Genomic DNA, 27,982 nt, shown 5'->3' on the forward strand with positions numbered 1-27,982 from the left:
TGCAGAACACAAGGTGGACACCCCTCTTACGAGACTTTTTGGTGTCTTCAACTTATATGGGAGCTCTGAGAAGAACAGCCAAGGACAAAACAGAACGTGTTCCTAGATAAGAACATGTAGGTGCACACTAGAAAGACAAAGAGGTTCAGCTGTTAGATGCAGGATTGGTGAAATTGTGGAAGGGGGAGAAACAGCTCGAGCACTGGACTTGTAGACCTAGGGTTGTGAGCTCAGTCTTTGAGGGGACTTTTCAAGGGTCTGGGCAGATTAAAGTTAAAAAAACAAAAATCTGTCAAGGATGGTGATAGGTCCGGCTGTGAGTATAGGGGATTGGATTCAATGACCTCTCACAGTCCCTTCCAATTCTTCAATATGATGAATCTGATGACCTTCCTTCCAAATAAAAAAAGTTTCAACCATTGTTTCACAATGCTGGGACCTACCAGATCAAATGGATATAAACAGTGTTTCGATTCCAAGGTGCGGTGGCATGGGAGGGAGGCAGCTGTTAGAAGCAGTTCAGGGGAGAGGCTGACAGAAACATCACATTTTTTCTGAAATGCTTATTATTCCACGTAATTCATGCTTTTCCTAAAGAAAGCAGTTTAGTTACTGAGTGCACATGCATGTACCGATTATTATTATTTCTAATATACAGGAAGCTATGTCACTCATATAACTAATCTGCATGAGCTTTGCCAAACAGAGGGTAAATTAAAGGAATTACTTTTGGGAATGGTATTGCTAAATCAATCACGTGCACGAAGCATGTATTTGATAGTAAACTGAACTCAAAACTGCTCAGTAATTCATACCTTGATTGTACATCTCACGTTTTTTCTGCCACATACAATAATATAAAAAGAATAAGATACATAGCAAGCTAATAATTGAATATCTGAGGTTTCAGTACCAGGTTTATTCTCCACTGCCTTATCCAAGGCACAAGGAAACAGTGAAAGTAGGAGGACAATTTGCTTTGAACTATTACTCTATCCATTCAACCCAAAATTCAATTAGTTCTACCTTCAGAGAGAAGTTAAGGCAGCTATGGGCAACCTAGGCTGGTGAGTGGATCATGTGATCTCAACAGGCTGCAAGACTGTCATAACCAAGACAGTCTCTTGAGATAAGGTAGTTTTGCTAACTGTGCTTCCATACCTAAAATTTGCAGGGTTTGCCAATCAAGCTATAGCAGCACTTTGACTATGGCGAGAAGGAGCATGCCATTTTTACAGTCAATATTCTGTGCAGTCAGCATGTGCCTTGCTTCACCTCCTCTTGCTTTACTTTTGTGTCACATTAGCAAAACTGACACAAAAAGTGACACAAACAGAAACCAGTGGAATCTGGCAACTCAGTGCATGGGCAACAGTAACAAAATGTCTTATGGGCCACATATAGAACTCACATGGGTCGCACGAGGCCCTCAGGCCACAAATTGCCCACTAGTTATTTAAGGCATATAAAACTGAATTAATCCAGTCATGAAGTTGCACAGATGATTTTTAATTAATAATTACAATATGACACCAGTAAAATCAGTAGGTTATAAAATGTGAGTGTTCTTGACAGAGAATAGTGCAAAGAAATGTAGTTAAACATAGGATTTTCATGACTAGCCATTAAAATAAATATACCTACAATTTAAATTCCAAAGGGTAGACTAACTAGCTATACGGCTAGTATGAGAGGCAGTACCTTTTAGTTACAAATTATCCAGCAGCACAATTTGTTTAAACTTTGAACTACTTTATGTAACTAGTGAGAAGTAGTGTTTCCTACACAAAATTTTGTACTTTATTTCCAAAGCAATAAGATACAATAGTGTGTGTTTTAAAGAAGCTTAAAAATTAGGAATTTAAAATATTGAAGTGGTAGAAGTCAGAGATGGAAAAACCTATTAGATCACTGAATCCATCCTCTTGCCGTAACAGGATTGTTGTCTGCAGTAAATATTTTGTCCATTCAATGTAAAAGTTTACACGTCTGAAGTAATGTTGTTTCTATCACTTGCATTGGTCATCTATTCCACATTTCAAAGCCTAACACATCTCACCACTAGGCAGCATTTCCAGCTACTCAGCTTATATTTTCCCTTTCTCAGTTTCATTCCATTTACTCCTGGGTATTGACCTTGGTGCTTATAGCCTTCAGTTGTTTGAAAGCATGCCCCTTGCCCCCAGGTCCCGAATTTGTCTCATCTACATTATACTTGTTAAACTCATTTAAGCTTTCTTTGAAAATCAGTACTTCCACCTCTCAGATAATTTGTGTTACTCTACTCAAAACCAATCCTAATTGTAAAACATTTTTGTTACATAGCAACCAGAACTGATCACACCCTTCCTGGAGCACTGGATCATGTCCATCAAGAGCAGATTTCAATGCCTCCCATTGCAAGGTTGTGACATATTCAGACCAGAGCTGCTTGGCCCTTTCATCATCCATATCACATGCAAACTCATGACTAATCTGTTCTCCATAACAGCCCTTAATCTCTAGCATCCCAAGGCTCCCTTCTCCATTTAATATTTATTTTTCAAACTATATTTTATCTTGGAGGATTAGCACCATTTTTTCTGAAAAGGATCTGTATCCCTAGTCCCTGAGTTGTTTTATATATCTCAGTCTGCCCAAGCATTTGTAATGCCTCCCTATTTGGCATCATGGCATATGGAAATACATTTTAAATATCATTTGATGGGTATGTCAAACAATGCCATTGGACAGCTCCAACTGGTCTTTGCCAGCTAACTCAGGCTTGTGGGTCTCAGGCAAACTAGTTGTTTACTTGTGGTGCAGATTTGGCTTTGGGCTGCAGCCCAAGTTCTGAGACACTTCCACCTGTTGGGATACTAAAGCCCTGGCTCCAGCCCAAACCCAAATGTCTACATGGCAATTAAACAGACACTCACCTGAGCCCTGCAACCTGGAACCAGCTGGCACTGGCCAGACACAGATGTCTAATTTCATCATAGACACATTCTAGGACAGATGCTCTCAACTAAGGGCTCATGGCCCAATGGGTAGTAGGGAAAGTTTCAAACAGATTTCAAAGAATACACCAAAATAAACCCAAGAGCAGGGCCAATGTTACACTCACTAGAACCTGGGGCCAAAACCTGTGCAACTGAGCTTCACAGGGCTCACTGTGGCATGGGGCTCTGGAGATTGGCCTACTTGTTATCCCAGAACACCGGACCCATCTTTTCGTCCGTGTATGCAAAAACCCAACAAGCAAAACACAGTTGTGGCACAGGTTGGCTGTTAAGTTTTTATAGCATGTTAGGGAGGGGGGCAGGGAGAGGCTCAGAAAGAAAAAAGTTGAAAACCTCTGTCCTAAGAATGAGTGGAGGGGTGTTGTCCTGGTCATGCTTGCAGACTAAGGGGATTTTGTCACAAAGGGCGTGATCAGAATCAGCATATGAAGAGCCAGCTTAAAGCAAAGCGGGGTGAGTTGTAGCATTTTCTGTCTGGCTACGTCTACACTTGCATTCCTTTCTTTAAAGAAGAATGCAAGTGAGGGCAATCTAAAAGGTAAATGAGGCACTGATTTACACGTATTGTGTTTCACTTGCATAATCTCTTTTTGGAAGAGATTCTTTCGAAAGAAGAAAAGAAGTGTAGATGGGGCTCTTTCCAAAATAAACCCCAACTTCAAAAGAACCCTTCTTCCTGAAATGAAGTATCTTCTCTTTTCCCAAAACAAAAAAGCAGTCCAGTAGCACTTTAAAGACTAACCAAATAATTGATTCAAAGTCTGAAGAAGTGGGTCTGTCCCACGAAAGCTCATCACCTCATAAATTATTTGGTTAGTCTTTAAAGTGTTGGTCTGTTTTTTTGTTTTGATAGTATATGGACAAGCATGGCTATCACTCTGTCTCTTTTCCCAGTTATTTTTATAGGCTCTCCCTTCAAGGTTTCTTCTTTTTAAAGACATTTTAAACAACGAGTTGAATATGTTAACTATTTTAAAAATCACTAATTTTAGTTTTCCATCTCATTTATGCATTTTCTACTTTTGACCATTCCTGACCTCCATCCTACTTTCTATCAGCCTTCTTATCTACTTATTGGGCTTTCATCAGCTCTTCCTGCTTTGGCTGCCCACATTTTTTTCCCTGCAAACCTTAACTATTTTTTCCTTATTTGCATCCCCTTCTCTTTCCATTAACTATTTAAAATCTCAAAACTTTCAGCAATCATATTGACTGCTTATGTCACTGTCACAGTGAGTATGTAATTTAAGTTACAGTAGTCCAACAATGTAACTTTTTAGTAACAATTTTTTTGTTGTGGCTGGGAATAGTCTACCTTAGAAGAAAGGCTCAGCTGACCCTATGATTGCAGGGAGTTCAGCTATTTGAAAGTTTTTCTTTTTCACTGTTGCAAAACTAGTGACTGCATGAGAAGATACTCATCACTGAAATGAGTATTATCAAGTCAAACATTGCAAACTTTACCAAAATATTTCCAACAGCAGCACCAGTTAGTCTAAAACCAGAACATATTAAGTCAAGTTGTGATAGTGTATAGCCATTTAATAACAAGTGTGCAAAAATTATGGCTGGGTAGGGTCAGTAAAAAATGAAACTTTCAAAGGCTTTTGGAGTGGGCGTGTGGGATTACATTAGTATTTTAAATATATCCTTTATTTAGAGGTTAGTGAAAATAAGGATCAAGTAAGCTGGGCTGTGAACTTGATTTTTTTTTAAATCAGTTTGCTTCTCTCATACAAAACTTGAACACTGGCACAAAACCTCCAAGGAACTAACATTTCAGTGGTTCCTTTTACTTCTTTCTCTTAATTTGAAATGACTATCATAGTAAGTCGTCCAGAAGAACACAGTCTATTTCAAATTATTTTCATTAGTTCAAAATAAAATAATGTGGTATTAACTCTGATCTGCACTGAGATGATGTTGCTATATCGTTAGACATAGCTTGGCCTATTTTATAGAACAAATATTCATTTTAATCACACAAAGAATATAAAGCTGAGCTAACGTCTACAGAGTAAAAGTGAATTGGAAAGTCCAGTGAGAACAGGTAGAAGCCAATAGTACATCACCTAAAGCATGGCTGAGCAGTAACTTGACAGGGGCGGGGTGGGGGCACTCCAATATTTTGGAAAGTGGTCCGGGCCATCCTATTTTACTATTATCTCATAAAAATCTCTGTAAAATGGTGGCAACAGCAAGGCCAAAGTTTGTGTGATGCCAAGGCCTCCTCCCACTTGACACAGAAAAGATTAGCTAAGATAGTTCTAGCTAATCATGCACACTTAATTGCTGTGTGCTTGGCACATGGAAGAAAAAAGAACATTATGTCTCATTTAACAATTATTGCCTCAGAAAGTGAAAAAACTTCTAACTGGGGGAGTTCTGCTCCATCTTGTGCTAGAATCACAAGACTCAAGGGTAAAAATCCTCTAATTATATTTAAGTTTTTGAAGAACCAAAAATTACTTTAAGGTTACAATTACACCATCCAACCCTCTGTTCTTACAGACACAATTACCACTCTGGACTGTTCCCTTGCAGCATGAGCTCATTAGTGCATTGTTATGTATAATCTCATTATTGGATATCCCCACAACTGGGCAAGTTCTAATAGCTTCTTGAGTATGTACGTTAGCTGGCTACATTTCCCTCTGTGAAAGAACACAGTGCCTATTCAAATAATCCTGAGGAGTCTCTTGCGTCCTTAGTCAGATACTGTTTAGTAGTTCTGTCTCAATACTAGAAATTAAAGCATCCTTCAGGAAGCATACGTAAAAAACAGTGGCCTGTCTAATTGCAGTTTATTTTCAAATGACGTATTGGGTCATGGATAGTTTACTGATCTATCACTTCCTAGTGTTAGTGATAGCTATCAAGTGAGATTTACAAGTATGTATTCTTTATATTGATTACATATAGACAACAGGAAGTGTGCAAACAAGTTAATAATCCAGGCAGAGTGTGAACAACTATTGGCATCTGATATGGGCGACCTGAAAACCATGTATGATGGATTGAAGAAAGCACCTGAACCAAACATTACCAAAGCCGCCCCACTGAAGCATTTAAATGGACAGGTGATTACAGACAAAAAGCTGCAGATGTCCAGATGGGTGGAACACTATTCCAGTCTTTATTCCCATGAGCATACAATACAACCTGAACTTGACAACCTCATCCCAACTCTTCCAGAAATGCCTGAGCTAGATGCAAAGCCTACGGAGGAGGAACTTTCTCAAGCTTTTGATGTTCTCTCCTGAAGGCAAACAAGGCTGTGCTCTTCCCCTACCTCTATGATTTACTCGTAAAATGTTGGAGAGCAGGTGATGTCCCACATGACATGAAGGATGAAAACATCATCACTCTCTTTAAAAACAAAGGATAAGGATGACTGCAACAACTACAGAGGCATCTCGTTACTGAGTATCACAGGCAAAGCTTTTGCCCGTGTCATTTGTAGATGCCTGCAAAAACTCGTAGATCAAGTCTATCCAGAAACACGATGTGGCTTCAGGGCTGGCAGGTCAATAATGGACATGATTTTCTCACTTCAACAACTACAGGAAAAATACAGAGAGCAAGGAAAGCCGTTATTCATAGCATTTGTGGACTTAAAGGCTTTTGACATAGTCAGTAGATCATGACTATACAAATTATTACCCAAGATTGGCTGCGTACTGACCCTACTCAAACTCATAACATCCTTTCATGAAAACATGAAAGCAACAATGCAATATGATAGATCCACACCAGAACTATCTGCAATGAACAGTGGAGCCAAACAAGGGTGTGTTCTTGTCCCCACCCTCTTCGGCATATTCTTCTCAGTTCTACTAAATTGCACATTTCAAAAAAACTCACACCGTGATGTATTTCTCCACACAAGATTAGATGGCTCTGTATACAACCTGGCAAGACTCAAGGCCAAAAAAGTCCTCATCAGGAAACTCCTCTTCGCAGATGCTGCTCCTCTCATTGCTCATAATGAGGACATGCCACAATCACTCATGAATTCTCTCTCCAGAGCCTGTAAGTTGTTTTCCCTTGACATAAGCATGAAGAAAACTGCTGTATTCACTAAAGGTATATCTCAGCGACCCAATATTTTTCTAAATAACAGCCCCTTAGAGGTGGTTCAACAACTCTGTTACCTTGGATCTACTGTCACCACAAACCTATCCATGGATGAAGAACCGAACATCAGAATCGGGAAAGCAGCTATGATATTTGGCACACCTACGAAATGAGCATGGAACAATCCTAAACTGACAGTGAAAACAAAGATACTAATCTACCAGGAATGTGTATTGTGTATCCTTCTATATGGTTCTGAGGCATGGACCACCTACTCGAACCAGGAGAAAAACCTGAACAGCTTCCATCTTCACTGCCTATGCAGAATTATGATAATCAACTGGCAAAATAAAGTTTCACATGCAGATGTCCTGTCAAGATCTGGCTTACCCAGCCTCATAGTGATCCTCAACAGCAGAAGACTACAATGGCTTGGTCATGTGAGAAAAAATGAGTAATGAACATCTTCCCAAAGAAATCCTCTTTGGTGAATTGGCATGTAGGTTGAGAACAAGGGGAAGACCAAAGCTAAAATTCAAGAATACATGCAAAAAGGCCAGGAAAAAATTCAACATCTATCTAAAATCCTGGGAATCTACATCATCAGATTGAAATACCTGGCGACAATTGCTACGACAGGGCACATCATCCATCGATAGTATATGTGCAAGCCACGCAAAAGAACGTAGTCTTAGAAGTCTCAGATTCAAGAATTCAGAAATAGACTGACATGCGGTTATTGCAGTCGACTGTGCAAATCCAATATTGGACCGAATAAGCCATGACAGAAGCTGCAGACTCAAACACTGCCCATAGATCCTCACCACTGCTGCTAACCACCATCTCTCATGGACAAAAAAGACCATATTAAATAACAAGGAATAGCAAACGACTAGGAGTCTTCCAAAAAGTATCCATATGCTGTTTTCAAGTTTTAATTTTCCCAGATATATTAATTACACAGCTCTGAGACTCTATGATGAAAATACACAAGACAAAACTCTATCCTCACATTCTTACCAAGATGATGAAAAAACGCTTTTATTGTAAATTTCTGCAAGGCTACATCATCTTATGGATACAAACACATCTCTTAAAAATAATCTACAGTTGGGGTCTCAAACTCACAGCCTGTGGGTGATCACTGCTGGAGCAATTTTGAAATCCAGCCCAGCAGTCCGAGTGGTGTGTACATGTCCCCCAGATCCCATCCTTCCCACTACCACCCGACTCCCTCCTCCATCTCCCTGCACTCCCCTCCCACAAGGAAGGGCACACAGCAGCAGAAGGGGTCTATCACCTCTCAGCACTGACCATGGAAGCAGGAGCTAAGGGAAAGTGGAGTGAGAATGTGAGCTACTTTCCCACATGGTGAGTGATGCCTGGCACTAGACAACCCCTCTCCTCAGTAATCCATGAGGCCATATAAGTACAAAATGTAATACAAAATTATGACATTCCAGGATTGTTTTTTGAGAGTGTGTGTTTGTGCAACATTCTGAAGCATGAAATATCTGAGTTAGTATGACATGATCAAAAAAACTGCAAGTATGACTGAGAACTATTTGTTCAGCCTATCCCCAAGTGCAATCATCACTGTGATGTGCAGTCTGTTATCATTCAAGTTCTCAATCATTTGAGAGAATGGTTTTCATAGAGAATAAAATTTAAGAACTTCCTATCCAACAAACCTAAATACATAGATTCTTTTCCCATGTAGATGAAGTATTTATGTAATGAAAGTATCTTTAAAAATAGACCAATATAATACCATGTGAAGGCAATATAAACATGAATAAAGTGTAGAAACCTCCATGTTGACATAAATTATTTTAATTCTTGCACAAGTTAGTGATGAGAAAAAAATGCTATTTTGGGCAACTGGGAGTGAAGATCGAAAACTCTCCTTAATGAACGTGAGGAAACCACCCTCACTAAACCCCAATTAACTAGTATTGCCCATCTTATCTGAATTGAGCATTAGCCGGCTCACACTCGGCTAAATCCTTAGCTCAGCCAGGCACTGAGAAAGCTGATATACTATACCATCTGGGTTAGATTAGAAAGAAAGTAGAGTTGAATGCCTTTGGCAAACTTCTGATACCATAGTCCAAAAGCCTGGCTATCTCTGCCACCAACATCAAAGAAAGTTGAAAGCTAAAAGTGACAGAATACATCTTTCAAAAGAGACTCCAAAGGGAGTATGAGATGTTATCCAGGAACTGCTGTCTCAAATAAGAACAGAATCTTTAAACAGGAGTTCTTGAACAGGAGGACTTCTTGAACAGATATACTCAAATCTCTGGAGGTATTTAAGAACAGTTAGATAAATGTCTATCAGGGATGGTCTAGACAGTATGGGGTCCTGCCATGAAGGCAGGGGGCTGGACTCAATAACCTCTCAAGGTCCCTTCCAGTCCAAGCATTCTATGATCCTACGAAATATATAGTATATTACATGAATTCTGTCACAAGGACAGAAGTGGGTAAAACAGAGACAAATGGTTTGAACAGTTCTCAGAGAATGACTACTGTGAAGTGAAACAACTCAGAAGTAATTCTAAACAGAGGAATTCTGAGGCACAGTGGGGTGCAAGGGAACGTGTGCTCATTTGCATGCCCGTATGCAATATGCTTCTGACCTGCAGCAAGTCAAAAGGAACAGATTAGAAAAATATGCTTTCTTTGCCCCTTCTCTAAATATTTACTGTTAATTTACTATTGGTGAAAGGTACCAGACTGACAGGAAAATATGGTCACCCTAATTAGAACTATGCTGAATGTGGGCACCTAGTGAAATTACTGGTATTCAAGCCAGTTCAACAGCCATCAATCAGAATTATGAAGTGCCAAAGTTCAAATTAAGCATCGAGTTAACTGAACCCTCCACTACAAAGAAACACTGGGTATTCGGGTTCTGTTTACCTTCTTGTTTTTAAGGTGTTAGAGTGGGCTAACACATACCTCTACTCTCCCCACACACACAGGAGGGAGAGATCACACACTCACTCTCCCATACAGCTCTTTCACTTGCGGATGACTGACCTACTTGACCTTTTCTGTCAGGCTCTCTCTTATCGTCTGTGTCTAGCTAGGCCTCTGGGATGAATCCATTTCTGCTGGTAGCTAGCACCATATCTTCCCAGGGCACTTATGCAGTGGGCAGCCACGGACACAGCCCTCCTGCTCCTTCCCACCCATCAGATTTACGCCAGGGCTCACACCAGAATGTGGCCAGGAGCAGCCTTTTGGCCTGGAAGGAACAGCAGCTGTTTCAAGCCACAGGGGCCTGTGGTGTTGTGTATGTGGTGGGGGGGGCATGACCTGCCCCACATCTTTGCAGAGCTCATCTTCATCCCACAGCTCCCTTGTGGTTGGAAGCAGCTTGTCCCTTCCTAGCTGCACAGCGTCAAAAGCAGCTAGCACCCCCAGGCTGCTGCTGGCTATCAAGATAACACAGCAGCCTCCTGTCTCCCAGCTGTGGCACTGGCAGGAAGTGGTTAAGTCACAAAGATGCCTTATGCACCAGGGCTCAAGGAATCTGACTACAGAGCTTCAGCAAACCTGCAAGAGACGTGGCTCAGGAGAAAGGCACCTAAGAAACTGAGCAGCCCCATGCTCCTTGGTGGAAGGATACAAGGTGGGCAGGTGGGGGGGCAAGAGAGTGAAGAGGCTTAGCCGCTAACCCAGGGGGCTGCTGTACAGCCTGCAGGATTGGGAACAGGCTGGAAGTCATCCCATGCCCACTCCAAAGCTTGACTGAGGGGCAGAGAGGCTGCATGGGGCTTTGGGACATGCAGAGTGTGTCTCCTCCCGACCAGGGCTGGGTGGTCTTGGATTTTCCTGGGTCACTAGCCCAGCCAGAGCCAGCGGAGGATGGAAGGAACCTGCTAGCCAGGCTGTTGGTCAGCTGAGCATGCCAACTGAGGCTGATTCTCTTCACAGCTCTGGGAGAGGGATGCATCCTCCAGTGCATATATGTAGGAGCAATGGGACTGGGCCGGGGGCAAAGTAGGTAGAAGACAGTGAGGGGAGAATGTAAAAGGTTGATGGGTGAGTAGAAGAGGTGACACATAACTGGCCACTGTCTGGCATGTACGTGCAGCAACTAGCTACCACAGCTTGTAGTGCGCAGCTAGTTCTTGTCAGCACCAGTTGGGAGAGCCCCCCCAAGCCCCACATGCTGCATTTCACTCCACCACTAGCCTTGCACACCAACCTCCATCATCAGACATTGGACTTATGCGCGCACACACACACACACACGCACGATCAGGGATCCAACCAGCAGCATGACCTGCAATTTGCCCATTTAAAAAAAAAAAAAAAAAATCAGGACCCATGCAGGTCTTAAATACAAAACTGTCCCTTCTCTTGTATTCACAGAACAGATATAACCAATGCAATGGAAAAGTTTGCTCCACTGCCTAAGTGCCTCAACCTATACCTGAAGTGACCATCTCCATGCCAAAACAATCCTTAACTTCTTTACTAATATTGTCAAAAAGAATGCTACTCAGTGACAAATGTATGGTGGTGTAGACACTAACATCAGTAGCCACAGATCTATTCACTAAGGACTGCACTAAGGCCACCAGTGTATTTTATGCATTTTGGTTGCTACTTAATTCTTTTACTGTCAAGCTGTCAACATCAATGCAGAGTTTGCAAGTCCAGCTTGTCAAACTGTATATTGTGTAAAATAAGAATATTTTTTAGAAGTCAGGTTATTTCAACAAAATATATTATAGCTGGAGTGGTCCTGATACTACTTTTTCTCACGTTGACTCACATTAATGAAAGATATTTAATCTTTTTATCTAGTGAAGGTATAAGTCTTTCTGAATTAAAAAGTGCATATCATACAATCACAGTCATATTACTTTGCCACACTATACACTGAGTTATTTTCTAAATCACAAAATTACAACACTTACCATTTTCCTAAAATGTCAGTAGTTTCCAAAGGGTATTTTCAAGACAGCAAGGTGCATTTATTTCACCCTTAGAGACTCAATATTCAATTTTTCTGGAAGGCTTTCATTCTACAACAACAAAAAATCAGTAAAGTATTTAAAACAAGACACGTTTGGGTAACCGAATGCATGTAAGTTCTAACCATTTTTTTCTGTCTTTTTCACATAAATGTGCATATGTTCCCAGTAACAACATTGGTTAATAGAAGAAAAATCTCTTTGGCCTCTGCCTGTGGTACATAGGAGTCCATGCCCACTTCACAGAAGAACGGAAAGATAAAAATGTGAGAAAACTTATTATAAATTCAATGCTCTTATAGCTTCATGTCAGAATAAATAAGGGTACACAATTATTGATTTAAAAAAATTCTTATTTCTAAACCATAAAAAAAAACCCAAAATAATTATCCTTCAAAAAAGGAAGTAAAACTTACTCTAAAGTCAGCTGAATCCTTAGTGCCAAAAAGGCCTGTACTCAGATAAATCCTGATGTGAAAAAAACTGTAGTGCACAGTCTATGAAAAATATCAGAATACGCTTGGCTCAACCCCTCCCCTGCATATATCCCACTTATCACAAGTGACCCCATAGATTTCAGTAAAACATCTACTTCTGTTTTAAACACATACAGCTAAAAGTGTTTGCAGAACACCTGCGTATCATTTAAAAACAAAAGAAACAAGACTGCACAACAAAACTGTATTTGGGAACATCAGTGAACACTTTCACTAAGAAAACAAAACTGTTGGTCTCTTACTAATTATTCAAATAAAAACACAGAGGCCTTGTTCAAAAAGAGACTGAGAACTAACACAGAGCTCATTTAAACGTATTATTTCCCTCTAAGATTCACTTAAGATTAACATGGCAATAAAATGCAATTGTGGAATCAGGTCTTATGGCTGGAAATGTTAAAGAACTGATGGATACCAAGAACTGAAGGCACTAACACAAAACCTCAAAATGTAGTAATTTGTCTCTGGGGCTTGAAAAATCTACTCATCGATGACCAATAAGATAGTCTCCCCGGAGAGGGAATAGTGGGGAAAAGTTTATGCCATCAGTTTCTCTAGCATAAAGCTCTCATTTGAAAAAAAGTTTCTAAGCTTTACAGTTGTGACAACATGCTCCAATCAATTTAATCTTTAGGATGCAGACAGACATCTACATTACCTATGTTGCTGTTTAGAGTATATCCATTGGCATAGCCCAATGAAACTGACCATTATATTCACTTTTACAATTGTTAATCAAAACTCCTTGGCCAGGGCAGTAGTGTAAGTGACAAGCATCATGTTAAGTTCTCTCTGCCTGCTGAGACAGGCACTAGACCTATTAAGAAACAAAAGAAGACACAGAGTAACAGTTACAGACACCAGAAGCTTAGGGCTAATCTACACTATCATGGAAAACTGTCGCACTCAGTCGATCTTTCGGGGTTTGATTTCACAAGTGCATGAAATCAAGCTCTCGGGTCAAAGTCAACCCCTGCGCTGGTGGTGAGAGGCAAGGAGTAAGGAAGGTCGAAGGGAAAAACCCTGCTGTCAGCCTTCCTCTGTTACAACAGACAAGTTAGCCAAGCACAGATATGTCGAATTTAGCTACACACTTGACATACCTAAAATTGTGTATCTGCAGTCGACTTGCATGTCTCGTGGACACACGCGCTTAGAAGTAGAGTGTAGTGCATAAAATTAATAAAATACCTACTTAAACTTCCTATTCATTCTTCAGCGTCAGCTTCATCCACTGACCGCCGGCACAGCTCCTGCCCGATAAGAAAAACAAATGCCTAATTACTACCTTACTCCAGGCGGCTGACGAACCCCCTTGCTATTGTTTTCACTGCGCACATTCTGCCGCGGGAAGATCATACCGAATACCTAACGACGGCGGCATCTGTCATCGCTCCCCAGGTTCCGGGGCTTCCCTCAAACACCAGCTCAGCCGCGAGAACCCGACCCCAGGTGCACGTCAAGCATCCGCTGCTCACCTGCCTACGAACTGCCCCTGACCGGAAGCGGCGCCCGCCACCTCGCTCCCCTCCCAACAGACACTCGTCGGGGCGTACGTGCGCCCACCCCAGGGGCGGCGCTGCCACCTCGCAGTGCCGGGGGGGTGGGACTCCGCCCCCGCGCTCCACGTCGCCTCTAAACCTAACCCTGTCCCCTACCGCCTCCTTTCCCCGTGACCCCGCTCTGCCCGCGCGGTGCCAGAGGGCCGGGCCCGGCTTTGGCTCCGCGCCGGCGGGCGAACCTCCGTCTCCGACCTGGCGGCCCCCCGAGGGCTCCAGGCGGGCATGGCCGGCGCTGCGGACTCTCGGCGGCGCAGGTCTAACACCATAGAGAGGAAGGGACTTGATAGCCCCAAACCATAGAGCGAGGACGCTGGAGAGAGCGGGACCACGTACCTCCTCTCGCTGGAGGAAGCGGAAGTAACGTTGCGGGCCGCGGTTGCGTCCTGCCTGTGTTTACCGCCGGGGAAGGTGACCCACGTGGGGGTGCGGCTCGGACTCGGTGCGCGGGGATGCTGGCCACATGGCCGTCCTCGGGGAACGGCCTGCAGCGCTCGGTGCTGGTGGGCGTCGGGGCCGCGCTCAGGCCAGTGCTGTGCGGTCTCCCCGGCTACCGGGCTGTCCGACGCGGCCTGGGGCAGCAGCCGCAGCAGCACCCGGACTCCCAGCTCCCGGCGGCGGCTGAGGTGGCGCGGCTGGTGCAGGAGAAGGCGCGGCCCGCGCCTCCGCTGCGCAGGTTCATTGCGTGCCCCGACCTGGCCCGCACCGTGCGCGCGAGTCTGGAGCGCGGCCCGGTCTATAGCCCCGAGCCCGTTGTCCTAGAGTGCGATCCTGGTAAGCGTCCGGCCCAGTCCTGCTTGCTGCGGCGCCGGGCATAGATCCTTTAGGCCACGCCAGACCCCGTCCCTGTGCGCCGGAAGTGGGGGCGGCCGGACCTCGCTGCTCTAGCGAGAAAGGCGGCTGAGGAGCGAGTTAGGAAATGCAGCTTGACTAAGTACTGCCTAAAAACGTGTTAGTGTATGGGGCAGGGCTGTCCTCGTCATTCCTCGGGGCACCAGCTCGGGACGGAGCCCCCGGCTGGCGGGGAAAATCAAGTAGTTAGCCTGAAAAGGGGTCATCTGCGCTCCAGCACGCTTATTGCTAGGGCCCTGCCTGCATATGGTGCTCGGTAAGAGCTGCAGTGTCAGGGAGCCAGATGTGCTTGGTGGTTTTTTGAAGGTGAAATGAAAGAAAACTTTGTAAATATCCATATGTAAATATGAACTTTATATTTGTGAAAGAAGTTCCATAAAACGGCATAAAACAATATTTGGAATAAAGATTGAGATGGTAGATTTTTTGAGAATTGTAGCGCTAAGTTGGCAGTGAACACAGTCCAAAAAGTCAGCGCATTAACTTAAATCTTACTGCAATTTTTTCAAACTGGATTTAGGCTCTTGTACTTGAAGGGGCATGGTGATATGAAATCATTAGGCTACATTAGTACTCGTCTTAAAGATACACAGTTCAGATTCAGTACCACGATTAGACAGTGCTTGGTCCTGCCATGAATGTAGGGAACTGGACTCAGTGACCGCTCATGGTCCCTTCAAGTTTGAGTGTTCTATGATTCTATAATATATTGCATCTTTGCATGTTCTAATATCCAAGGCTGTGTGTCTTCAGTCACTGAACTATCAGCCCATTTTTTATAAGACTTTACTATAGAGTTCCCTGTTCCATACCTTATATATTTCAAATGAAAATCACTACAAAGTAGCTAAAGTATAGGGCTATTTGCATTACCATTGGTGAAGAAATATTGGAAAGCTAGGGATTGCTAGTGCCTCATTTGTTATGCTCCCTCACTGGTTCATCTAATAAAATAAAATTTTTTGAATACAGTAAATCTCCAATATAAGCGATTTCCACTCATGCTTAACTTGCGTGAGTACAAGTCAGAATTCTGGGGGCTAGCAGGAGCGCGGCTCCTTTGCCAGCTCCAGCCCCTGACTCCCCCAGCTGGGCTTGTGGGAGCTGGGAAACTGAGCAGTGCTAGTTAGTTTCCTGGCTCCCTCCAGCAGAGGGAAGCCTGGAGCAAGGCTGCTGCCTGATTCCCAGGTCCCCACCTCTCTGGGAGCCAGGAAACTGACTGGTGCTGCTCAGTTTCCCAGCTCCCACAAGCCTGACTTGCGCAAAATTTAAGTTACAAGAGGTTGCCAAAAAAATGCAACCCTCCTGTAACTTGGGGGTGTCTACTGCATGTCTTAAATGCTACACATTTAATTTTACTTAAATAATTATTTTGGTTTTGTATATTAGGTTATCTGAATTGTTGCATTTAAGTGTAGAGGCCTTTTTCACTGAACTGCACACCTTCTATTTCAAAAATTTGGTTTTATCACAAGTCCTGTAATTGTGGTTTCAGAGTAATCCACACTGCCTACTTCTTTACACTACAACCAGACAGTTCTCAGTCACTGCTCAGGGAGATGCTTGTCTGCTAAACAGCAGTAGTGCAGATCAGTACTGAAGGTACATTTAGACCCTCATCTTGATGAGAAAATTGTAGAACAACAGTAGAGGACTCCACAAATGTGGGAGAGTGTTTGACTACTCTCCAAAGCTCTTAAGCTGCAAACATTTGCACGTACACTTAAAGTTATTTACAAGAGTGGTCTCACTGAAGTTAAAGAAGTTTTTGCAGGCTTATGGCATAATTCTATATTTAATTTTTTTCAAATAGTTAAGCTTATTTACTCTTTACTGAAAAATATATGTCAGTTATGTCCTTTGGAGTCAATGTTAAAAGATGAAGTTAAATTATGATAATTTTTCCAGGCCCTGGAGTCTTAACCCGGATGCTGCTCAATGCGGGTGCCCGAGTGGTAGCTCTGGAGAGTGATAGAGCTTTCATTCCAGATTTACGGGTATGTTTTTTTTTGGTAACGGTGCCTGAAATTTGCACTGAGATGAAAAAACAAGAAATTAACTTAAAATAACACAAATTTGAATTTTTTTAACCCGTTAAAAGTAACAGCTAAGATGCAGATAAGTTATGGATGGTAAGAAAAACGTTTTTCTTTTAATTTACCTTGCACATTTAACAGCACGTTATTTTACTGTTTCTCATATAGCTGGTCAGTTTTCCCTGTTTTTATAGGATTTTAATTTGACATCCCTTTGAACAGAGACATACAAGATTTGTAGCTAACAATAACCTAAATGATCTTGTGTTTTAATCTAGATGTTTCCATGTGGCCTTTCAAAGCTTCTACAAATATTCTTAGTAGCGTTCAGTGATTATTTACCTGATTTAACTTTTGTCCTAGTTCCAGGCATGTGGACTTCTTGGGCTCTTGCATGGGCCTGGCAGTCTGCAGATTTTGAAGCCTTTTTTCCTGTTTCAAAGAGGCAGGGTTTGGGAGCCAAGATTCCTGCCTGTTTCCAGCACTCTTACTGACTTGGCTTGAGAATGAGCAACTCACTGAACTCTTTTGTGTGTGTTCATTTTTAGTTGTAGTTTTTCATCAGGGAGGAGGGATAACTCAGTGGCTTGTGCAGTGGCCTGCTAAACCCGGGGTTGTGAGCTCAATCCTTGAGGAGGCCATTTAGGGATTAGGGCAAATAGATGTCAGGGATGGTGGTTGGTCCTGCCAAGAGGGCAGGGGACTGGACTAGATGACTTCCCAAGGTCCCTTCCAGTTCTAGGAGATGTGTGTCTCCAATTATAAATCATTAAGAGACTTAATTTATACTTACAAATTGCTATTGTTTCTTCTGATGTATTGGCCAATAAAATATTTTTTAATTATCAAATGTTATACAAATTTAATAGTGCATTCTAAAGTTCTAGTCGAGCAAGTGTCAAATATGTCAACATACATCTGCTTTGCATGAAAGTAGCTGTCTGACATGCAACATTTCTATAGCTAGATCTATGAGCAATTTTTGTTATTTTTAACTAGCATTTACAGAATCTGTTTATTTTAAAGATAACTGAGGTTTTTGGTTTTGGATGGAAAAATACTTAGGATGTGTCCAGATTGTTGATACTGAAAACTTAAATTTTAACTTCTCAATTGCCTTCAGTCTCTGGAGAACAGCCTACATGGACAATTGGAAGTAGTTCATTGTGACTTCTTCAGACTGGACCCCTTGGGTTGTGGATCTATGAAACCTCCTGCTATGTACTCTGAGAAACTCTTTGAACATTTGGGTATCTTGGCAGTTCCTTGGACAGCAGGTAAATTGAACATCATCCTATGTTGTGTGTCTGTAATTGAGGCCTCAGAGATAATCTGACAGGTGCTTGAGAGTATTGTTTTGTTTAATTTTCTGTCAAGTGTAGTACGTGTGTAGTAATCTACCTCTCTCTGTATACAATTGCTACCTTTCCAGTAAGTAACCCTCAATTTTACTAGAGTAGCCTGTCATCTTAGTAAGAGGAAAACAGTGTGTGATGAGATAGGTGGTCTTGTTTGCACCCCTTGAATGAAGATTCTGACAAAATGGGCCATGCTTAAGTCTCATCTGAGCAACAAGAGAATCTGTAAATATATTCAGGTTACAATAATAGTTGCTCTCGTGTTCGTAACTTACACATTAGTGTTGTGGAGGTTGTGCCGTACATATTTGAATTTGAAAGGTACCTTTGTTCGTTTTCAAAACAGATGTTCCTGTAAAGATTGTTGGATTCCTCCCCCCCAAAAGGGAAAGAAACATTCTTTGGAAACTTATCTTTGCCATGTATGAACGCAATTCCATATATAGATATGGAAGAATAGAGCTGAACATGTTTGTTAGTGAAAAAGAGTACAAGGTATGTCTAAATACAAGAGATTTCATTGTATTAATTAATAAAGAGAAACTGATACTAGAACTTTCTGGGTAGATGCATTTTGCCCCTGTTGCTTTAAAAATATTCTTCCTTTTTATTTACTTAAGGATATTTTTCTGACAGATTTTTTGTCTCTGCTCCTTGCTTCTCCTTCTGAAGGAATGTTTGCAATAACAGTTTGTTGTAAAGGAAATGAGTGTCACAAATTAGAGTGCTCTTTACTCAATAGAAGCAGGGGCATTGAAGACGAAGTATCAAGGAGTGCTAGAACTAGTATGGACCTCAAGAAGTCATTGAGTCCAGTATCTTGCAATCATAGCTGGACCAAGCACCATCAAGATCATCCCTGACCAGTGTTTATCTCACCTGATCTCAGATATCTCTGATGATGGTGATTCTACAACATCCCTGCGCAGTTTGTTTCAGTGCTCTACCGCCCTGACATTGAGAGATTTTCCTCATATCCAACCTAAACATACCTTGTTGCAAACTAAGCCCATTGCTTCTTGTCGTACTCTCAGGGGTTAAGGAAAATAATTTTTCTCCCTTCTCCTTGTAACACCCTTTTAAGTACTTAAAAGCTGTCATCATGTCCCCTGTCGATCTTTTTTCCAAACTAAACAAACGCAGTTGTCATCCTTCATAGATCATTTTCTAGATCTTTTAATCATCTGCATCAGCACTGATGAAGTGAGTCTGCTCACGAAAGCTCATGCTCAAAACTTTTCTGTTAGTTTGTAAGGTGCCACAGGACCCTTCGTTGCTGTTAATCATTTTTGTTAATATTAATATTAATATTATAATTAATAATTATTATAACAATAAATAAATAATATATATAATAAATATAATGTCATATATAATATAATAAATATTAGTATATTAATCATTTTATAATCCCCATCATGGAGCGAATTAAGGTGATGATGGGTCCAGGAGTCATAAGTGTTAGTAATTGCACGAGTGAGAAGGACATCACACCAGTCCCGCGTGCAGACGACGACCTAATATATGAGGTGCCAGTGCTTCGATTGAGGATGAGGTCTTAAATTTGTTTTTCTGGCAGAAGAGGATGTTTATGATAAGCTCTTGTTCTGCACATTTTCTAAGGAGAAGTACTCCATTGGAGTTGCTGCCTCCGACTTTCCCACTGCTAGTCTGCTGAACGTCAGCTTTTCCTTTGAACCTGGCATTGAATCCTGCAAGAGAATCATCTTGTCATCTTTGGGAATGTCGCTCAAGACTATGTCCAATTGGGTATAGCACTCTTCCTTCACGTCATCTTTGGTATTGAAAATTGATGCATAAGCACTCATAAGAATTCCCAGTTGGTTTTTATGTATACTTAATTAAAAATTAAAATCTTCCATAATAGATGCAAACACTTATGTCTTTGCTCAGTTTATGAATAACTGAAATGTATTTTTCCTTTATGGAATCTGTCCCTTAGTAATGAATTAAGGCTAATTCCTAGTCTGTTTAGGAAGGTTCCTTAGAAAACCTTTCTGGCGTTCATATAATCCTTTATCTGGTGCTGTTTTAACAATTTGGCTGTGCGAGCTTCTTTCTTAATAATAGTTCTAGTTTTAAACTAAAAATGAAATGTATGCAATAGCAGTAACATACCTCAAATGTGGGTGATCTTTTGGGTTCTTGTAGCTGTAGAGTGAACGGGTGAGAATTTTCTTGCTCTTCCATAGACTTTTTTTTTTTTTTCCTTAATATAGATGTTCTTATGCAGTTTAAGTATATAATTTTAAATACTAAAATATCGTGCCAAATGAAGTGTCTTACTCTGGTATCTAAGTGTTTCTCACATGTTCCTGTGACAGGGATACCTAAACTAATCGGGTGCATTATGTTTGGCCTGGAGCTTAAGTAAGTGGAGCTGGAAGTTTTAGTTTAAATGCAAATTTACTGGCTCTTGAGAACAGTCACATTTATAAAAACTTCTCGGTAAATAGATACAGAAGTCATCTTATTTTTAAACTTCATCTTTCTGCCAGGTATTGACTGCAAAACCTGGAGAGCTAAGGAGTTATCAAGCATTAAGTGTACTTTGGCAAACAGCCTGTGAAATTCAGCTTCTGCACATGGTGAGTATTCTGTACTACCTGTGATGTCTATTGAACTAAATGCTTTTTATAGTAAACAATGAAATTTTCTAAAATGCTACATATTTTTAGTTTTCTGTCTTGAAAATACATTCATAGGGTACCATTACAGTTGATGAACTGTCAACATTTTCTTTAGAACTTTGTCTTCAGAATTTGTGACATAAAATGTACTCTTACTGCAGAAATCTTATTTTTAATTTTATTTTTATTTTACTGAAGTCTGACTGAAATGTCCCCTTTTGGTTTAGATCTATAACTAGGGTTTTCAAATTTGGAACATTGCTCATCTAAATTAAAACAATAAACCCAGCAATGTGCGATTATGGACAGGCTGCTTTTTGAAAAACAAACAAAAAACTCCCCATGCTTTGTATTGGGACCCAGGAGATATAGTTTCACTTGCTTCCTTTGCTACAAACCGTGAATTGTTTAATGCCACTCAAATCTTTATGGCTCATTTCCAATCTGTAAAATGGAAATATTCTTGACCTGCCTCACAGGGGCTATGACCATATGATGATAAATATATGGGAGATGGTCAGATGTGTACTTTGGCAGAACACATGGGCAGAGAGATGCATTGAACACTAGACATGAGAGAGTAAGATGGGTTCGCAGGAAGGACCCCACTGAAGATGAACAAATAATAGGCAGTCATAGATAAATTGTCAGTTGATGGATCTGTACAGTAAACTCTTTCATATCCAGCCTTCTATCATCTGAAACACTCATCTAATTGGCATTTTAACCATAAGTACATTTACATTTTCCGTAAGTACAGTACAGTGAAATAAATACATTAAGTACAGTATAAATTTACAATGGAGAATACTACTGTTGTTGGTTAATAAAGTACTCTGCAAACTTTTTTTTGTTTAATATCTAATCTTCTTTTTCTTCAGTGTTACGCATTGCTAGGTATACCTCTCTAGTACCCAGAATATTTGAGTATTTGGCAACCTCTTGGGACTGCTGAATATAAGAGTTTACTGTATGAGGGATTCATACTGGGGTTTCTTTTAGAAATTAAGCCCAATACAAAGGTCAGTATCCATCAATAATTTTGGCTGTAAATGGCCATACTTCAAAAGGTGGGAAGAATGTGGAAGTCCTGGAATTATTTTCAGTTTTGCAGCTTTTAGCCTAATTCAGGAAGGTTACTTAAATAGATGCCTGACTTTAAGCCCTCACGTAGTTGTACTGAAGTACATTTGGCTACTCACATGCTTGAGGTTAGGTTCACGCTCATGTTCTGTGATCTGGACCATTTTATTGCTTTTAAAAAATTGTTTTTATTTTTAATGTATTCAGCTCATGGTAGAGCAAGTTTTGAAAATGAGTTAACTTAGTGTAATATTTAGGTAAAGACAAAAACAATAATGAAGCAGTGACAATGTATTCCAAACTTTTTTCCTTCTCGTAGGAACCTTGGTCTTCATTTTTGACTAATTCAAAAACCAAGGGATTTTCAATACCAAGAAGCATGGTAAGATCATCAACTATGGTCTCTTACTTTAGACTGTCAAACAACTTAGGCTCAAAATTTAGATTGTGTGGGTTTTTTAATTGCTCTACAACTTTTGATGCGAATTTGTGAATATTCTTGTTGTTTAGCTGAAAAGGGTTATGTTTAAATACTCCTTTTCATTGTTGGAAATTCAGACCCAATGTATTCTGTGCAAAAGAAGTAGGAAGTAGAATTGTGATTATAAACAAAAGGGAAATTGACCCCAACTAATATATTTTTATTAAGCAAGGTAGCAAACAGAATAAAAGTGGAAAGAATAAAATGTGATGGTTTGAAGGGGCACTTGGTTTAAGGATCACTTTTTATCTTTTAAATAAGATATTTTGTTACTGGTATCTGTCATTTTACATTGGTAAAACAGAATTTAAAAAATCAAAATCTACTTTTGCATTTAATGTTTTAATACTTTTACTTAACTCTCTTCATTAGAAGATGGAAGATAGTTTGGTTGCAAATTCATGTCCTTGTGCTAGCATGATGCAAAATTTGGGCTGCAGGCATAATGTTTATATGCCAGGGTCAATGTTTAAATTGAAACAAAAGCATTAATTTTTAAAAGGGGCATTTCATTTAATCTTTATAGAACTTTGGTATTAAAACTTATCAGTACATTATATTAACCAGTGATGTCTCTTTTTAATCGAAGAATTTAATAATAAAATCCATAAAGAACTCTGGTTTTTTGTTATGCTGAATATTACTTTTGAATTTTTTGTTTATATCATATATGGCAGCTTCATAGATGTACATCAGATGTCACCATGATTATAGCATGGGTCATGAGGTGACACTTCAGCTGATGGCTCCACACCAAATTAATTGGTTTTAAGATATATTAAGACCACTTCATACAGTTAGGGAGATGGAGGCTGGAGATGGATGGCAGGAGACAATTTGCCTGATCATTGTCTTCGGTCCGCCCCCATGGGGCACCTGGCAGTGGCCACTGTCGACGGACAGGGTGCTGGGCTAGATGGACCTTTGGTCTAACCCAGTAATGGCCATCTTACGTTCTTATGATGCAAATGAAATGCACTATTTGTACCAAAGACAATGCAATTTTAACTGTTACCTTATTTTTCATTAACTCTTTCTTGCTGTTGTTGCAGCTGCTGCCAAATGACCATTTATGTTTAGTACGAATGACCCCATGGAAGAATTTATTTACAGGTGGCATGACAACCACCAATTCATCTACCTTTTTTCTGATGGTAAAACAATGTCTTGCTAAACGGAGAGCTAAACTAATTGATAGACTTAAGTAAGTATATGGAAAATTTATGCAACAGTTTTTCCACAAGTCAAGTGACTGAAGGGTTTAGGACAACTTAGTATTGCTTTATTCTTAAAGGATTATTCTTTAGTCCAGGTACAGTTTAGTATTCGTTTAATTCTATACAGCGACATGCTTCATAAACTTACTATTGCTCAAAATATTATGTGATTGGAAATAAAGACTTAGGTAACAAAAAAAAAATCACTCAACCATTTGTGAGACTGAGTATTTGCATACTGTGTGCGCTTATTTTTTAAATGTATGCCAGAGTTTTTTTTTGTTGCATAAATGAAGTCTCAAATGCAGTTTGCAAGCATTCATAAGAATATTAAGTTGCGCATCAAAATCAGCATTGCCAACCAATGTTCTGGCTAATCTTTTCTATCCACATGTAGACTGGTGACATGTGCCCTAAGCCATTTGGGAATGTGAAACAGCAGTATAAACAAACAAACAAATCAGCTATGTGGCATTAGAAGCTCCCCTAAGTGGTTGTATAAACACACAGCTTACAGGGTTCTGTATCTACATATTTCTTAACAAATAAAACTACATAATGGTAGAAGTTGAGGAGTTAGTGTGCTCATTCTGAAAGATAACAGGAGATAACATAGTGTGGAAATTATAACATTTTATAAATTGCATTATCTTCTTGGATGTGAATATTTTTTGTCAGTTTACTAACAAGTTTCTTTGTCTGACTTTGAGTAGTGACAGAGAGAGAGCTGTGTTAGTCTGCATTGTACCAAAACAAAAAAAAGTCAGTTACCACTTTAAATACGAACAAAAATCACACAATAAATTATTTGGTTAGTCTTTAAAGTGCTAATTGACTGCTTTTTTGTTTTGTCTGACTTAGTTTCTCTAAATGCTCTTTAAAATGTTCTGGTTTCCCCATTATATTTTTTGGGTTTGTATATAAATTTGAATTTATAATGCTACGTATTTGGGAAAAATAATTAGGTAAAAATATTATATTATGGTTTGAAGGCATGTGCTACTCCCTAAGGGAGAGGCTGGAGCCATCAGCTGAGGTGTAATTGAGGAGGCCCTGTCCTGGCCTAGGGCTGGGCTATTTAAACAAGATCAAGAGAGCTGAAAGAAAGAGGAGTGGAAGCCATGCAGGCTGCAGTGACTGGGTGACAGGTTTTTTTTTTCTGTCAGGCTCTGGGAGGAACAGAAGCAGGATTCAGAAGTGATCTTATGAACTGTTTGTTTGAATTTCTCCTGTCCTGAGCCTTATTAAAAGAGGATATGTCCTTTTGTTAACGTGTGTGGTCTTGTCCATGCCCCCTGCTATTAAAGCAAGTCTCTTGCTATAGAGCAGGTGAATCAATGTGAGCACACCTATAGCATGATATTGGGCTCCAAGGGAGCACACAGGGACTGCTCTACCTTTATATATGATTAAAAACTATATAGCTGATAATTGTAATCATTAATGGTATGGTTTGCTATGGAGGAAATACATCAAGTTGTGTCATGTAGAATGCAGTAGGATGCCAGTTTGTAGAGTGTTTTGTGTTAGTGGGAACCTAGCATAAACTGAACTGCAGAAAGCTGACAGACCAGAATAATCAATTTTACAGTGCAGACTAAAGACAGCTAAGCTGTGACGAGCAAAATAACCACTAATTTTAGGCAGCTCACACAGAAATGACTGTTAGTGGTGTTCAACCTTATAACCATTCTCCACAAGTCAAATTTGGTTCGTGTGTTCTCACTCAGGAAATAAACTTTCTGTGAAAGCATTTTTGCCTAAAATGGCTGTTGTTAAGCACATACAGAATAAGATAAGATGTTTTGCTAAACAAAATTTGGTAGTTTGTGGTTGATGATGTAACAACTCCTAAGTTCTTAGTAGGAGGTGAAGGGAAATTTGAAGTTTGGTACACCTGGTCAGGTTCCTCACTCCCCTGAGTGGTAGGCAGCCCAGAGCCAGGAACCAGTTCCCTGCCACTTAGTCACATTAATCTGAGATTTGCACAACTTGAGTGCATGCATCTTGGGGTTCTGCTGTATAAATTTGTATGTGTGCAGGGCTCTAATCATAGATCTGCCTTTCAGGGGTTAGGTCAAAGTGGGTTTTGATCTAAATAAGGTATGGTTTTTAAAAATTAAAGTGTACAGAGTTTTTAAAACAAAATTATCCACATTACATTGGCATGCCACATGCATGTGTGGTTTAGCTGAGAGAAAATTTCATTGGAATAGCTGCTCTTTCTATTTTTGGTGTATGTATGCCTCATGAAAGTGAGTATTAATATGTGCAAAATAACACTATCAAAAGTAGACTAAATAAAATACTGATGAAAATAGGTTGCACGGTACAGTGGATCACACCAAATGCCCTAAAGTGGTTTTCTACTGTCTGATTTATAAATTATGTCTTTAATTTTTTTTTGGCCTGTGGATATTTTAGCCCCTCGCTCCCAAGACATTCAGGCTTCCATGTCCACTCTTACTGTTACTGTTTACTCCTTGTAATGTGATGATTATTGTCCTCTTTCTGTTTGTGGGAAACAAAACTAACCAGCAGCCATGTAGTACTTTAAAGACTAACAAAATAATTTGTTAGGTGATGAGCATTCGTGGGGCAGACCCACTTTCATCTGCCCCATGAAAGCTCATCATCTAATATTATTTGGTAGTTTTTAAAGTGCTACATGACTGCTGGTTTGTTTTCTGAAGACACACATGAACACAGCTGCCTCTCTGTGACTATTTGTGGGAACTGAATGTTCCCTAAGAAGAACCAGCCTCTGGTTAACTATTCCAATAAACGAATGTTATCTTTCTTTTGTTGCCAATGATTTGTAGTCAATCTTATGATGAGTGGACTAGCTCTTTGTCCCCCCTCCCTCCCACCCCTCAGCAATATGTTAATGAAGTTCTATAACTCATTCAGCAAGACTGATATAAAGGACTTGCCAAATTGGTACTATTTACTTTCTACTAGCTGCTTATACTGGAATCTGTAGCCGACCTTGGGTCACTTAATTTTCATCTACTGTGGATTAATACTTATTTTTTTTTCCCTTTCCTTAAAAATAAATTGTCAGGATATCTGTAGGCCTTCTCCACAGCTGCCCTACATTTTATAGCAGTGACATATTTTATAAATTCTACAAATTTTGTAGCAGTGGGAGAACGTAGATGAAGGAAAATAGACCGTCTCAAATATGGGAAAATGCAAGGGACGTGTAATAAACTCTTCATTTCAGACTCTCACATTCATGAAAAACATGGCTTTCATTGTCTCCAAGCACTGAAATTGTAAATCCATTCATGCCCTAGGCTCTGTGTTATTTCAGTTGTACAGTGAGTGGAGGGAAAGTAGTCTATCTGAAAAGTTTGATAAAACTCTTGAATCTTATGGATGGAGGCTACTGTCATGGGCATTCATAGAAAATAATTGGTGTCACTTTGAGGGAATTTTTGATAGGCTGAAATTGAGGGAGAATGAATTGTGCCCAGTGTTGTTGCATTTTACTGTTTTTGGTTTGTTTTTAACAGAAAGAAATGCTAAAATGTGACTTATTTTGTTATATCTTGTTTTCAGCTCATGGAGTCCAGACAGTGGGAGTAAACTATTAAGGCAGTTAGAAATATCAGAAAACATTATAACAGGCAGTGTGTATCCAGAAGAGTACAGACGCCTTTTTGAAGCTATGGAACACTCTAAAGAATTTAGTCAAAGCTGGCTCTACGATGAATTCTTAGAAAATACCAGGAACTTAAAATTCTAAATCCTTAAACCTTCTGTTTTTGAAACAAATTATTTGTGACTGTATTTTGAGGCAAATAACAAGAAATATTCTCAAAATCTTAGAAGACCACCAGTGAAGATTAAGTGTTGCCTCCTGCACAAATCAGAAGATGAAGTCACTTGAGATGCAACAGCCTGTCTACGCAGGATAAAACTGTTTAAGCCAAGCGTAGGTATGGCAGTGAAGGGGTGTTCTGTGTACATGGGGTTGAAGTCAAACTCTACGTCTTCTGCAGCAGAAGACAGCATAATGACAACTATTGTTCCTCTTGGAAATATGGCAAAGAATGAACTTTTTTGCTACTCTATTGTATATTTTTTATATTCAAAAAGTATTAAATTAAATATTTGTGCAATTTGGATTTGGGTGTCAAAATACATAATTATGATTAACTGTTCCACTG

General features: G+C 40.1%; 3 protein-coding genes across 20 annotated transcripts in view; 1 reads left to right on the forward strand and 2 right to left on the reverse strand.

The window, feature by feature from the left end:
* Nucleotides 1-14,408, reverse strand: part of CNST (consortin, connexin sorting protein) — a 104,418-nt gene extending 90,010 nt beyond the window's left edge. For 4 of the 16 annotated variants that reach the window (XM_074990044.1, XM_074990046.1, XM_074990050.1 and 1 more), the window contains exons 1-3: nucleotides 14,229-14,360; nucleotides 13,766-13,823; nucleotides 12,017-12,124 (exon numbers count right to left, since the gene is read on the reverse strand). The gene's annotated coding sequence lies outside the window, so the exon portion shown is untranslated. Of the gene's footprint in view, nucleotides 1-443; nucleotides 547-12,016; nucleotides 12,125-13,228; nucleotides 13,388-13,673; nucleotides 13,824-13,931; nucleotides 14,182-14,228 lie in introns of those variants that run through there. The other 12 variants (XM_074990056.1, XM_074990055.1, XM_074990054.1 and 9 more) reach the window with 11 other exon arrangements.
* The window catches only part of SCCPDH (saccharopine dehydrogenase (putative)), a 406,234-nt gene that overhangs the window by 168,386 nt on the left and 209,866 nt on the right, over nucleotides 1-27,982 (reverse strand). The gene's annotated exons all lie outside the window — the stretch shown is intronic.
* TFB2M (transcription factor B2, mitochondrial) lies at nucleotides 14,276-27,940 on the forward strand. Of its 3 annotated transcripts, none has more exons than XM_074990060.1 (8): nucleotides 14,276-14,386; nucleotides 16,890-16,978; nucleotides 18,141-18,294; nucleotides 18,722-18,870; nucleotides 20,895-20,984; nucleotides 22,429-22,491; nucleotides 23,643-23,794; nucleotides 27,372-27,940. In XM_074990060.1, the coding sequence occupies exons 2-8, from the start codon at nucleotides 16,910-16,912 to the stop codon at nucleotides 27,556-27,558; spliced, it is 864 nt and encodes a 287-aa protein (XP_074846161.1). In that variant the 5' UTR covers nucleotides 14,276-14,386; nucleotides 16,890-16,909; the 3' UTR covers nucleotides 27,559-27,940. The 3 variants fall into 3 exon arrangements, with proteins under 3 accessions (XP_074846161.1, XP_074846160.1, XP_074846159.1); XM_074990059.1 differs by lacking the exon at nucleotides 14,276-14,386 and adding an exon at nucleotides 14,409-14,540; XM_074990058.1 differs by lacking the exon at nucleotides 14,276-14,386 and adding an exon at nucleotides 14,462-14,903.

This window comes from Carettochelys insculpta, chromosome 3, assembly GCF_033958435.1.
Source record: "Carettochelys insculpta isolate YL-2023 chromosome 3, ASM3395843v1, whole genome shotgun sequence".
Lineage (NCBI taxonomy): Eukaryota > Metazoa > Chordata > Testudines > Carettochelyidae > Carettochelys > Carettochelys insculpta.